At 43.0% G+C, this 14,642-nt stretch overlaps 1 protein-coding gene across 6 annotated transcripts; it reads right to left on the bottom strand.

Moving 5' to 3' along the window:
- Positions 1-957: 957 nt before the first annotated feature.
- On the bottom strand, positions 958-13,483 carry brdt (bromodomain, testis-specific). 6 transcript variants are annotated; one of them, XM_076726692.1, is made up of 20 exons: positions 13,267-13,483; positions 9,185-9,374; positions 8,924-9,061; positions 8,698-8,836; positions 8,364-8,485; positions 7,676-8,026; positions 7,451-7,579; positions 5,974-6,156; positions 5,690-5,874; positions 5,290-5,564; positions 5,079-5,186; positions 4,844-4,984; positions 4,363-4,418; positions 4,085-4,265; positions 3,582-3,652; positions 3,072-3,126; positions 2,884-2,990; positions 2,232-2,407; positions 1,819-2,041; positions 958-1,730 (listed from the first exon to the last, which is right to left on the bottom strand). In XM_076726692.1, exons 2-20 carry the CDS (start codon positions 9,368-9,370, stop codon positions 1,665-1,667), a joined length of 2,892 nt encoding a protein of 963 aa, XP_076582807.1. In that variant the 5' UTR covers positions 9,371-9,374; positions 13,267-13,483; the 3' UTR covers positions 958-1,664. The 6 variants fall into 6 exon arrangements, with proteins under 6 accessions (XP_076582807.1, XP_076582803.1, XP_076582806.1 ...); XM_076726688.1 differs by having other exon boundaries at positions 9,185-9,448; positions 13,262-13,394; XM_076726691.1 differs by having other exon boundaries at positions 4,375-4,418; positions 9,185-9,448; positions 13,262-13,394.
- Between the last annotated feature and the right edge of the window lie 1,159 nt (positions 13,484-14,642).

Genomic DNA, 14,642 nt, shown 5'->3' with positions numbered 1-14,642 from the left:
ATGATTCCGCCCTTAATCAATGAGACATGATCAGTTTCGGCCGTCATCGCCCTGTCTGTCATCAGGAGGGCTGACCGGGCAGGGCGTGGATGAGTGAACGAGCTGTGATGCGGTCACAGGTGTGTTTTCACCAGGCAGGACGAGCAGCTCAATTATTTGGCTACAAAACACAACTCGAGACAATGTGAAGCGCATAATGAGCTGAGCAAGGCCAGATTAGCCTAATCCCTCATGCGCCTGGATATGGAACAGATTAAGACCTTTGGCTGCTGCTCAGCACCGAAATATGGAGCCCCGGAGATGACAAAATACAACTGAGCTCATGAATAACTGATAACGTTTCCTAAATAATTAAAATGGTTCATAGGAAAGAAATCTAAGGCTTTGTACTTTTCCTTTAATTAGTCGTTTATCTATTTAATCAGTGCAGAAATTAATTACAGTTTAAAAAAATGTGCTTTGCTCTTCGCTTTACCTTCACTAGTTTTTAGTTTTCTCAATTCCTTTGTGCTGCCTGCTATTGTCATAATCACCACATAGAAAGGACACCAAACTTGGTCTTATTAATGTCTTTATACTCACCCAATTCAACATTTGTTATATTTCTTCTTTATTATTTCTATTCTGTTGTCACTGGAGGTGGGAGGAGACTTTTAAACGATTCAAACGAATCACACACAGGCTGACAAACTGCTGACAGCCTGAGCATCCGTCGACCACTGGGGGGCACCAAAGTCAAATCATACATGTGCTCTATGTGGGCATAGTCTCCATCACCAATAGGTTTCTGTTCTGCTAACCCACAGAGAGGTGGAGCGTGGGTGGAGCTGAGGCGGGACAAATGAAGCCTGACTGCTGAAACCAAGCGGCCAGCTGTCACTCAACACGGCCACATGAAATGATGCACTTTGCAGCAGACTTCCATTCTAAGATGTAGAGACGAAGGGATGCAGATCGCTTAGTGAAAATAGCTTTATTATTCTGAGTACAAAACAAAAGAAATTTATTTTAGCTTATACAAACTGTAACATACAGAATATGTTGATATCTCCAAAAACAGCTTTGGAACAGCCGGAACCGTGTGAACGACAAAGTGCAGAGCGTGTCCAGTCAACACAACGAGGGCATTTTCAAGCTTTGGCGTGGATCGACCAAACTTCGTTCAAAATGTTCATGTTCTTCTGTGCCTGCATGTTTTTGAAAGAAAAAGTCATGCGTGCATGTGACGTATACGTACAAACCAGTGTTATCATTATCTCTGCGTGCGGGAAAACGGGGTTCATCCAGTGGAGTCGACAGGAGAGCTACACGACACTGCACACGTCAGCAAACGAGACAACAAGGTGGCACTTCAACCACAGCTGTCAGGGAGTCATGAACAGCTGTCGGCGTCTGAATGTGAAAACAGAACAAACATGCACAAAAGACGTGATTCAGGTTTGAACTCTGATCCTGCTTCACCCCAAACATCTCATATTCAAGTGCGATTCAGCGGCGACGTTCAGCAACCCAATGAGAATCGAGGGCGAGACCCGTTTACGTTTCACTGAACGTCGATTTCACAGCTAACGTTTTATTTTCAAGTCTCCAGAACAGACGTAAGGCTGATGTGAAGCTGTCGTTTGTGCCTGAGAAAGACCCAACAGGTTAATCCAGGTTTCTTTCTAGTCCAGGTTAAGCTCAAATGTAGTCATGATGTCCCGCTGCATCGTCATGTCAATGCCAGACATCTGAAGAGACAATAAACCACAGAGAGGTTAAGGCCTTCTCACCGAGGAGAGAACGATCTGACACCAACACATGGGTGAGGGTACTCACGGCCTCTCGCCTGCGACGCTCCTGCTCCTTTTTTCGGGCCATCTCTCGCTCCCTGTCCACCGAGCACTGTGTGCTCACAGGTTGTGTTTCTGTGGGGGACGTTGGTGGCGGCTGCTCAGTTTCTTTAGCGTCTAAGTCGGCCTCTGTGCAAACGCTCTCTGGTGAATCAGGATCCTCTTTCACGGGTTGTGGATTTGCTTCTGCTTTACACGAGTCTGGTAAACTAGCAGGAGAGAGTCCGAGTTATTTGGAAGCATCTCTTTAAAATCAACCATTGAGAGTTTACAGGGAAATAATCCTTGGAAAAATTGGCATCCTCTCAAAAACTGGGATTTGGACACCCTGACTTATGCTGAACACTGTAGTCTCGTGGCAGCAAAATGAAATAAACAGGCTGAATATACACTGAGTACCTGCTCTCCTTGTTTCCCTCCACCTGTTTCTTCTTCAGTGCTTTCTCACGTTCTTCCTTTTCTATGGCCGCCTTTCGGAACTGCTGGAAGCTTTCCTTCGAGGACTTGATTGCAGCTGGCGTGACTGACTGCCTCACCAGTCTCGCCCAGGACTCAGCATTTTTCAGAACTACGTCCTAAACGAGACAAAGTTCCACGTTCAGCTCATTTCAAATGAGAGGTGGCTGCACCGACTAGCATCAACTTTAAAGCTGCAGTCTCTGATTTTTGGCCTCTAGAGGGCAGAAAAACATCAGATGTTGTTATGGATGATACTCTGATGCCCCCTGGTGGAAACAAACTGCAAGATGTAGGTCTGGAATTAATATTAAGCATAATCACCTTTTCAAATCAAAGTTTGTCTGTGTTTTCATTTCTAAAAGTTCTGTGTTGAAAAAATAAATATTCTTTTATTTTTGTCTCTATCTTTCTGAACATGTATTAATCTTCAAATCAAAGATCTTCGTGGAGTTTCATATTAAAACGTGTCACCTCAGATCAGTTTAAAATGGATCCTTGTTGGTGCGAGCGGCAGAATTATTCTTCAACACATCAGGAAAAAGCTCTTACACTCCCCTTCTGTTAACAGTAAACTCAGTTAAAAGACGCCAACCTTTCTGGGAATCTGTGGTTTTTCTTCTTCAGGGGATTTACTTGCTGTGTTGGTTTGAGGCACATGAGTCAGCGGACCGTCGGGAAAATCCTCAGGGTATCTGAAATCTGGCGTAATCACTTAAAAACAAGTGTTCTGCTGGAGTATAAGTCATTTTTCAGTGATGTGAGCGTCTTCCAGTGACTTACCTGTCTCCTCTTTGGACTGCAGTGGACTGTCCCTCAGAGGGGACAGCACTGGACCCTGGTGACAAGCCAGATTTAGTTTTAACATTTAATACTCCTCCTTCGATTATGAGTCGACTCTGTAATTAAACCGATGGGTCAAAGAAGAGGAAGAGGAAGAGGACCCGCCCTCTCTTCATATATAAAGAGCTCGTTCTAAGGTTACCAAAGCACACTGATTCTGAGTTTCAGGTGATTCAACAGCAACAAAAACATGATTATGACGATCATTTTCCATTTTGGCCATTAGGTCGTCCTAAATCCTACACACTGGAGCTTTAAATCACACTGCAAAGTGATCAACAGTGAGGCCTTAAATGAACCTTTAAGGATCAATAAACTGAGCTGTGTGATCTTATTGCTACACGGGTCGTTTAAAGAAACGGTTCAGAGATGACAACAAGTGTGTCACGAGATTTAAAAGTTGCCTTTTAACTGTCGAAGTTGTGCTTTTGGAGTGTTCATCAGAAGTACCTCGAATCTGGCAGCGGCCCAGTCCAGCAAAACTCCTGGAGACGCCATGGGGGACAAAAGGGCAGACAAATCTGACAAACAGGACACATCGTAACCATGTGAGAGGCCAGGAGCGACTGTGCATTCAGACAAACATCCAGCAGGCGTTAGAGCACAGTGAAAGCGACCATACTGTCCCGTTCAGCCCGTTTAGAACTGAGAGCGTCTCGTCTCCGAAGGACACTGAGCATCTGGGGGAATTAAAGAGGAACAGAGGAAGGTTCACCGGATGTATCTGGACTATTCAGGATGTGGAGCCACTGTTAGTGAGGGAGGAATAAGGAATCTCAATGAGCTGTTAGCTAAAGAAGCTGAGCTCAGGGTTTTTGGGAGGCGTCGATGCTCTCAGAGGGACTGAAACAAAAAGCCGGCACAGAAGGAGAAGAAGCCAAATCAATCTGCACTTCGTGACAAATCTGACTTCCCTGTAGTTAAAACACAAAAAGGATAAATGTAAGCAGTACCTGGAGGTGACAAAGCCGGCTCCTCACAGGCCTGGTCTGTATTATGGGCTGTCGGGTGGCCTTTGGTTTGTGCTGCTGAGGACTGCACAGCAGGAGGAGGCTGACAAGGCTTGACTGAGGCTTTCGTCAAATCTTTAGTCTCTGATATCTGCTTACAGCCGGCAGCACGAGTCACCTTTGACTTAAAAAGAAATCGCACTCTCAGTTTCATGGTGAGCAGCGAGGTCATGTGACCGTGAATCAGGTGATGACAGGAAGCAGACACTGAATGCTTTTACCTTCGTCCTAACCTTCTGGCAGGAGTCTTTACTTTTCTGCTTCTTTGTTTTTGGCACTGAAAGAAACACACATTAGAAGTTCAGTCTGCGGAGTCGAGCGTCAGACCTTCTTCTCCAAAACTGTCTCAATAAAACATTTCATGACGTTTCCCTTCAGTCATGTGAGACATTTAAGTATGACGTCACGGTTCAATCTCAGCACACTGAAACTGTTCTTGCTCGCTGTAATCATCCCCTGCGTTCACATCGGCCCACAGATGTGTGCGCCTCCTCCGTGAAGACAGATTACTAAAGGTGCAAACACCTGTTGAATCTGCAAAAATATCAGACGATTTAATATCTGCTGTGCAACCCAAAGAAACGGGGTTTGGGGTGTAGCAGTCAGCCCCCAGGTGAACTGTGCCCATGTATTAGCTCGTATTTCAGCAGCAAGGTAAAACAAGGGGGGGTGAGCAGAGAGAGCTCGGGGAGAGCAGCTAACCTGATTCAGAGTCACTGCTGTCAGAAGGGCTGGAGGGACTGCTGCTGCTGCTGCTGCTGCTGTCAGAGCTGCATGATGAGCTGCTGCCGCCGTCACTGAGGCATGAAGGGTAGCTGAGGTCAGGAGACGGCTTCGCTTTCACTGTTAATGAAAAAAACTCTCATTTTTTACACCCAGCGTCTCACACGTGGAAAAATAACTGATGATTACACTGTTAGTCAAATTCAGCTCTTACCTACTGGCTTTTTTTTCTTAATCAGGTGCCGCTCTTTATTGGCAACTTGAGATTTCCCAGCATCCTTTGCAGTTTGCATCCCTCCTGTGGGCTTCACCGGCTTTTTTTCTGCAGGACAGAGGAGATGAACTCTTTATTGTCACTGCAAAGAGAAGTAAGGAGAAGCAGAGGAGCTGATTTTTTAAAAGCTGCAGGACTGAGCTGCACTTACTGCCGACGGTCTTCTTCTTCATACAAGCCGCAACAAACCTCTGCAGGGCTCTCAGTGTGGACGGCTTCAGCACCTCGAAGTCAACCTCAATGTCCTCCAGAGTGGAGTGTCGCAGACAGGACTCCCGGGCATGAATGATGCTCACCAACGTGCCCAGTTTGTCACCAGGGAGCTTGTCAATGTCCCATTTCAGCTGCTTCTTCTCCTGGTAAGTCACTGGTGTTGATGGGACCTCATCCTCACATTTCAGAGGTAAGGCCCCATTAATATTGTGTCTGTTGCCATTTGTGGACATGCATACAAAACATCTAAAAGTTAGCCATAGTACATGATTTGGAATAAAGTATAGAAATATAAGAAGAATAAAATAAACCATGTTAAAAGAGCAAATGGGGCTCACTTCAAAGTAGAGCTCTTGTTTTTGGCCATTTTCTCTACAACAGATTTGCATTTGGAGAATTTGTTCTTTAGTCTAGCGATATCCTTTTCTTTGGCTCTTTTCTCCTTTTTCAACTTGTCCCTCTTCTTTGGTTTCATCAGGGGCTCCTGGGTAAGTTTCTTCAGCTGCTCACTGACGGCCTTCAGCTGAAAGGCCAGCCATGAATGAGACAGTTAGGTCAAATGCACTCAAGTGAACATCTTCTCAAAAGCCGTTTGCACAGTCACTGTCGTGCATATACCAACCCGCTCCTCCAGATTGGCCAGCTGCGTGGCCACCTCTGACGAACTCTCGGCCTCTGACGAGCTTTCACTTCCAGAGCTCGCGGAGGTCGACAGGCTTCCTTTTCTCTTGTCACCTCGCTGATGAGACGTGGAACAATCCTCGGCTTGTTGGGGAACCTTCAGATACCGGGTCTCGAAGACTTCCTGTGGACACAAACAGAAATGTTTTTCTTCAGTGGGAACAGTAAATAAAATAGTGACACGAATGCTTCAACAGAGTAATTACACAGATCTGTTAATGCATTATGTAATATAGCAGTACTGGTTTTAGAAAGCCTAATCCACGTCGGATCCTTCTTGGTTGTAACCCCTCGCTAAGCTGTGACCACATTCACTAAATGAAGCCCATATTCACAGCATGCATCCGCAGGCAAAGAGACACTTTCCCCACAAAAACTGTCACTATTTTAGCAACATTTCACAGCTGCACCGCGCCTGTGAAGAGCTCCTGTTGGCTGTAAACAGCATTTAAACTTCTGCATTCAGTTCATGCTGAGGATACAGAGGCTGCGGAAACCTCCCTGCTGCAACCGTTACACCGATATTCCTCTGTCAATGGATATTATGTTAAATACAAAAAACTACGCCATTCAAACATCATAGACAACGACTAAAGCTATGACACACTGTCAACAACTGTCAAATACGTCTACATTAGACTTGTTAATGTGAGCCTACTTTAGACCAAGTGTGCAAGTGCAGCTGCATAAAGGAAAATGTCAGAATGGAAGTTTGTATCAGGGCATCCTTACTACTGCTACTACTACTACTACTACTACTACTACTACTACTGCTGCTACTGCTACTAGTACTGCTACAAGCACTACTGCATTTTCTTTCTTAATAATTCCATGTTGTTTTTTAGTTCAGCACAGTCCTGCAAATGATTTCACACTATTTCACTGATGAAGAGTTAGTTGTGGTAACGTGTCAAGAAATGTAGCAATGCGCTAACAGAGGAGCTGTTAGCAAACGCGGATTTCAACAATTTAAACAAAATGAAATCATGTCTGTTAATGTTTCATGAAGAGCGAAATACGTTCAGCACGTTTGTGGGGCTTTAAAGCTGCAGTAGGTAACTTGTAGAAAAGTAAATTTTTGTCATATTTACTAAAACTGTCTCTATGCCCAGACAGCAGTACATGAAACACGTAATCTGTGAAAAAAAAAAACAGCTCCTGCTGCTCCTTCTGCGATTTGCAAGAATCCACCACGTCCGACACAAAACAACCAATCAGAGCCAGAGGAGTGTCTGAGGGAGTGTCTGTCAATCACTAGTCACACACGACGTGGAACTTGTGTTGGTTCAAATTTTCAGGCTAAGTCTGCTCTCTTCTCCATCTTACCTACTGCAGCTTTAAGGATACTCACAATGTGTTTCGGCTCCACATGGTATCTTTAAAAAATAAATAAATAAATAAAAATAAAAATCAGATACCTGCAGTTTTCTTGCCATGTAGACCACCTCGTGCGACGGTGGATTGTATTTGTAACAGTTGGAGAACATCAGTCGGACATCAGCAGCAAACTCCTTTGCATTGGCATACTCTCGTTGGTCCATTTTTTTCTAAGAAACAACACTTCATGTCACAAAAACTGATGTGAAATTATTGAAAATAATGTTATACTCCCCAGTCGATCAGCACCATCCTAATCATCTCACCCTGATGGTGCTCAGGTCCATCGGCTGCTTGATGATGTCATGGTAGTCGTGCAAGCCCAAAGCAACCACGTCGACAGGGGCGTAAAAGGGCCACGCGTACGCATAGTGTCTCTTTGAAAGCATTTCCTTCACGATATCATTGCAGTGCCGGAGCTGCTCAGACAGTCTGACCCTCTTGGTCTCAAAGGCAGGCAGGTCTTTCTTAGGGGGTTTGATGGGCCTTCCGCTGCCTCTCCTGGACAATAACGTACAAGGTGCTGAATGATCCACAGCAGGGGAAACCTCACTGCTGGTGACCACAGAGGTGGTGGAGGGAGTGGGGTCTGCTTTCCGTTTTAATCCTTTTTTAATCTGAATAATCAGAAAACAGTCAATCACAACAAATAAAACACGGAGGAAGAATTTAGAGTTGGTTTAGCATTTTGACATTTTCAGCTCAAAGCCCAAACACAGGCTGTGCTGTCTGCAGGGAGTTAACGTTAGTTAACGTCAGCTACAGCTAACGTATTCGACTCAAACATGAAAACATTCGTTAAAATAAAAATGTAATTTATGACAAAACAAACCAGAACCAAATCATAAACTCGCCATTTCCTACATGTTTCACACTCTTAAAGACCCTTAATTTCATGATTTAAAGTCAGTGTGTTTACAGTGCAAGTTGCATGCAGACCAATGAAATACTCACTGTTGCATCGATGTGTGCAGAGAGCGGGATGGGTGGGATGAACTGAGGCGCATCAGGAGGAATGACTGTGACTGTCTGCTGGAGAATGACTTCTGACACCAGGGACCTCTGCTTTATTGCACCTGCATGACAGGAGGTGAAGCGAACACATGCACAAGAGTCAGATACACTTTTAAAAAGGGTCAAATGAGCCGAGGACGTTACTGCATAGTTCTAACATGGCAACACTTGGGGGTGTTTGGGTATTTCATGGTCATAGTTAAAATCCAGTTATGCATTAATGACGTAGTTCTTCCACAACATCATCTTAAGGGACTGCTGCTGTGCAGGATACCTGCACTCTTCTTTCTGCCTTTCACTGGTTCCTTTGCAGTGATTGATGTATCTTCACACTCTTCTTGAGGCATCTGGGACAATTTCTGCAAAAAAAGCTTCTCCAGGGTCTGTGCCATAAAAACGATGTCATCTCCAGGCTGTGAAAAGAAAATATACAGCGGTACACGGTAATCAAATAAAAACACTCAATATGACAAGACAGTCTGACCTGCAGAGAATCTTACCCGATTGTACACGTAGCAGTTGGTGAACATGGTGTTGAAGTCTTGTATACACTCAATTGCTTGCCAGTAATATTTGTTCTTAAGACGTTTGTTGATTGTGCTCAGATCCATAGGATTTGTAATAATTGTATAATAATCCTGAAAGACACCAAAGACACTGTCGTGAATACATCACAGTCACAGACAGTCTGCTGGATCCACCTAACTTCAGGCTCAAACACTGGAATGTTGTCGTGAATTGGGCCAATTTTTACGACTTACTGGGAGACACAGTGCCACTGCATCAACTGGCTGACGAAAGGGCCACGAAAAGTGATGCCTCCACAACGCTTTGATCACCACCTTCTCCAGATACTGCAGCTGATTGGTTACGCGTCCAGGCTTCTTGGGATTGATGACCTCTGGCGGAGGAGGATTTCCACTGGGCCACACTTTCACATCAGACATTGTGCTGTCCAAAGGCCATGAAGGGGGAAACTGTCAGTAGTATGTTTTGCTGCAACTTAGTGCTCATCACACGTTTTCCTAAACAAGGAGTGAAGAGCGGTTTGCAGTGCTTCAGTAAAAATGTAAATACAAATGAAGTAATTCAGTCACAGTCACTTCTTAATATCACATCTATGACCTTTCTCTTCTGCCTTCATGCCTCACATCTGACATCCTTTAACCTACTGCCTACTTTAACCCACAACGCAAATGCATGGATTATGCTAGCTGTGGCTAATGTAGCCTCCAGATAACTTCTTTAAATCTTATCATTTTCAGACTCGCAGTCTTCAGCCTCAGCAAACACTCACTTAAGTTTCAGCACTTGAGGCAGTTTATCTGATTTCACACAGCTGCCTCTGGAGCCACAAAAGGCCTGAGGCAACTTTTTCCTACAAGCCCCCTTTAACACTCATAAACAAGCATTTACAGTTAATGTGACTGTGCTAATAAGGACATTCACATTGCTTCCACAGAATCCCCTCTGGCCTTAAACATAACATGTGCATCAAAAGCCTGGAAATATTCCAGATTTTCAAACATACCACAACACAACCAAAACCAACAATTAATTGATGCAACTCACACATGTTGTCTGAAATTACTCAAAGTAAAAGTGTAATTTTTGACCCGTTTCTTTTCCAGCTTTTAAGTAGGAGTATGACTGTGGGCGAGCACCACGGGGTGGGGAGGTCAGAAAACTCAGTTTTAGTCTTTTCATTGGATTTATTGACAAAAACAAAAATATAGAATAACACCTGCTGTTATGTGAAGGCTTCAACACCTTGTTAGAGATTTATCGTGACTGGTCAGATACTGTCTTAAGTTTAAAATTAAAAAGTCAAGCTTCAACACTAACAGAGCAACTATCCCATCTGTTCCATCGAATGTAAAACTGGACTTATCTCTCATAAGACATGATCAGATCCTAACCCTGATATCAATGAAAGACTGAGGATCAATGAGTCAGCAGGCAGAATGTGATCATCTGTATACCCATACTGTGTTATAATGCCCTTTAATAACTGACCTAAAGTCAGCCCTTGTGTCCACCTGTCTGTCAGGGCATGGTGGGAAAATAGCTCCTCAAATTGATTACAGTATAACCATTATTGCTTACTTACGGACTATTAATTTAAAAAGTCACTGCATTAATTATTCACTCAAACCAATGTTTCATTGATTCTGTGGTGTAAAGGCAGAAAGACACTGTGATGCTGGAGGTAAAGTAAAATAACCATCAGTACCAAAAACACAAGCATTATCAACAAATCTCTATTGATTTAAGCTGAACAAATTATATTGATGACTGGATGACTTTACACCTCATGGCTCCCTGTGTCATATCAAAGACACCTCAGATCATCGCTGACAGTGTCTGGATATCAACGTTCCTCACAGTGGATGCTGAGGAGAGGCGTTTGTCCTGCTAAACGTGGTGATACTGCCACCTACAGCATCTCTCTGAAACTGTTCCATTCAGAATTTTAGCTCAGAAAAAAGAGGACCACTACAAACGTGAAAACACTTTCAGTATTTCAAAAGGTAAAGCAATAACACGGTGACGAGGACACACCATGTCCGTTTAACCAGACAGTACATCCCATAAACACCATCTGTGCCATATAATTACATAAAAAATGGTTCAAGCAGGCTGAGCTCAAGGTTTATCTCACTGCGTATCCATGTAAGCTGGCGTCATAATAACCTTCAGGACGTTTTGTGTACACTCGAGTACAACTTGTTGCTCAGTTCTAAGAGAACAAACCTGTCATGAAAGTGCAGTCCTGCCTTTTAGAAACTGAACAAAAGAGCTTTAAAACTGATGAAATAGTCTGTTCTTCTGTTCAACCTATTTCAAAAAGCAACTGAACTATATATCAAACTAATGACCAAAATAGCCCAGCAGGATCAAAAAAGTGGGGCCAAATAACATTTGTACTGATGTGCCATCTTTGCCACTTTTAAAATGATCTCTCTCAAAGTGCAAGCTGGAAATGTTTTTATTTCACAATTATTTTCATTTGAAACCCAACCCAATAAATTTACATTGCAAGTTCTGGATCTTATTTCCATTTTATTTATTTTTTTTAAAGAAATGAAGACAACACTTTCATACATGAATCAATCTGCCATTCATCATATTTTTGTCCTTTTGTTGGAGCAAAGTAAAAATCAAGGAGCAGATCACCAACACTTCAGCCACTCCTACGCCTCGCTGTCACACTGAGCTGGGAACAAGTTTGTCATTCACTGGCAAGTTTAGGGGTCACTCATACGCTATTTGACGTTAGCAGTTATTTCATACAGAAAGCGTTATTCTGACAAAGCATAGTCATCTTTTTGGACACTCTGCAGATGAAACTACTTGTCATGTAGTCAGTAACTCCTCTAATAATCAGTTGTTTGTTGTCATTTATCAGGTAATTGCCATACATATAATGGTCCTGACTTACTGTTTTAATGCATTATGTATCACTGTAAGGAAAACATCTGAGTTAACTGATTATTGGTTGGGCGAGTGACCTGTCATTATTCAAATATTTGTAGTTGTCAAGAGAAAGGCTTTGGACGATGTAAAATAACCAGTAGCAGACGAGAAAATTCAGTTATGAAGTAAATTAATCTGGGATGCGGTAATGATGTAGGAAGCTTCAGCACTCAGTGCGGAGCGGGTCAGCATGTCTGCCTTTAAATACAATATTAAACATGAGATTATAAAAACTGTGGCAGCTGCCTTGCAGCCACCCAACAGATGACCTTTCCACAGTAAGTATTTCATTAAGGACACCCCGAAACATTAACGTTAATTTGACTGTTTGATCGTTTTGAAACACAAAACGATTAATTCTGTTACCAAAACCACAAACAGACATGACAGCACAAACCTGATAACCTAAAATCTGAATTTCAAACTGATGGAGACATGTCAGAAGACACATCAGGCTGTCTTTAAAGAACGTATCTAGCTTCGTCTTAACCATTAAACCCTGACGGTAACAGCCATGACTGCAGGCTGGCTGCATTTTGGCTGTGACGTTACACGACATATGAAAGCGAACCATCACGTCACCTGCCTCTAGTTTTAATGGAGCACCGCAGTTAATTTAAGCACGTTAAACTTTTAGCTAGCTGTGATATTAATCTAAACGTCTGTGACACGCTGAGACACGCCAGGTGCGGTAAACAGGCATCTCCTGCTGATGAAAGTGCTGTACCGCAGAGCGCATGGCTGCATGCTGCACTGTTGACAGTGTCCGGGCTAACACGTGAAGGCGCCACCACCACGCCCACCGACCAGTTTAGCGTTAGCAAACCGACACAGCGCCGAGAGGACGTTTACGAGAAAAACGAGAGGGGAGCTGCGTTATAACTGTCAGAGATTTGCTTCGAAATTTCTGTTGCTTCACCTTCTTCCGACGCCCTGCACGAATGACGCCTTGGTAACCTACGCAGTCACATTAGCTAACACAAGCAAAAATACCGGAAAATGCTAACGTTCCGGGGCAACTTTAGCCTGGTCGCTAGCTAACTGGCAATCGGTACCGCATTCATAACTATTCATTTCACCTTTCAGCCATTTGTACAAGTATGTTTTATCTATCGAAACAAGGCCAGCACTACGTACCACGTGTATTTTCTCTCAATAACGACTTCAAGAAGCAGTTAGCATAGCTAACTGTAACGTCTACTTAGCATTAGCTGTTGTGATGCGGTTACCGCTACCGTTACGGGCTCTTTGCCAACTTGTGCCAGTTTTCGCAAACGCCTCACACATTAGCAGAAATGCACCATCGTTGGTCTAACTGTGGAAAACATGGCATTTAGTGAGGATTACCGGGCTAGCTTTACCTTACAAGATATCACAGGCTCTTGCGTTCAACTCTTCAGTGGCAGACGTCTCTACGGCAACCGCCTGACATTTATACCCTACTGCTCGAGCCTCTACGACTGATTGGTCAAAACACGACCTACACGTGTTTCTGAGGGAACGGCGCTCGAAACATTTTCTTTCATGCCATAAAAATGAACCCAGCGTGTCTTCTGCAAACGTGCAACGGTAGCTACCTGGTTTTTAAAAGCATTGTGTAAAAATGTTTGTGGAGTGGTTCCAAACAAAATGGCTACTCAGTGTCCCGGAAGGATCCTGGAGGGTTATCGATCGATAAGCATACTGACTTGATCAATGCAAAGTCACCAAAGCACCTGTAAACAATGTCAGTGGTTGAACAGTCTGCCTGTTGAGGAAGGCAGTGTCTCTGTGATCTCCAGAGGAGGCGGAACGTGTCTGTGAACACAGGAACACAACGAGGGGATGTGGGCGGTGCGGTGAGTTTGTGTGCTCACCCAGAAGTGGGACATTTGTGTTTCCAGAATACACAGACGCCACCAACCTTTCTTCACGAGGAAAAAAAACACAACGTGCTGTACAGTATACAGTTACAGATCGTACAGTTATCTTTCCCTTTTGCATGTGATCAAATACTACTCGTTGTATGACACTTAAATACTTTTCCTACGTTTATTCAGAGATATATCTTCCATATTAGATGTTTGTCCGGGACTTTTAAGCCAGAAATTGCGAAAATATAGAATGAGTATGACCAGCGTTAATAATCACGAACGTGTTAATATGATTTTTACCTACTATAGAATGGAGAGAATGCAGAGTAATAAAATGAGTAGAGTGAATTTGGATTTTACCAGGTAACGTGAACTACGCATGCATTTACTTCCTGTGAACTGGAGGTCCGGGAGGAGTATCTGAGACGATTATGTCGCTTTACTTTCATTGATGGAATAAAATTTGAAGATAATGGTTCAATGAAACAACATTCTGATAAATATAAAATATCTCAATATTGAAATGAACTTTACAGAACCGCATTGTTGCTGACCCAGCCCAAGCTGTGAAAGAAGGCAAGGAATATCAATTTAATTATTTTAGCTGATGGACAATAATGATTCCAGAATCAAAAAGATATAAGCTATGGTACAGTTTTACTCACACTACAAACATAAATGTCACGCATGTTCACTCTTGAAATTTTCAAATGAATATCTTTAAAGATTAGAAAATGTTGGAAAAAACAGTTTTCAGTTTCACACGTTTTTCTGTACTCACAATGATACTTCTACTATTACTACTACTACTACTACTACTACTACTACTACTAATAATAATAATAATAATAATAATAATAATAATAGACAAATCGTTTGTTAATCATTT

The sequence above is a fragment of the Chaetodon auriga genome, chromosome 3 (assembly GCF_051107435.1).
Source record: "Chaetodon auriga isolate fChaAug3 chromosome 3, fChaAug3.hap1, whole genome shotgun sequence".
NCBI classification, from domain to species: Eukaryota; Metazoa; Chordata; class Actinopteri; order Chaetodontiformes; family Chaetodontidae; genus Chaetodon; species Chaetodon auriga.
This window is presented reverse-complemented; position numbering and strand designations above follow the sequence as displayed.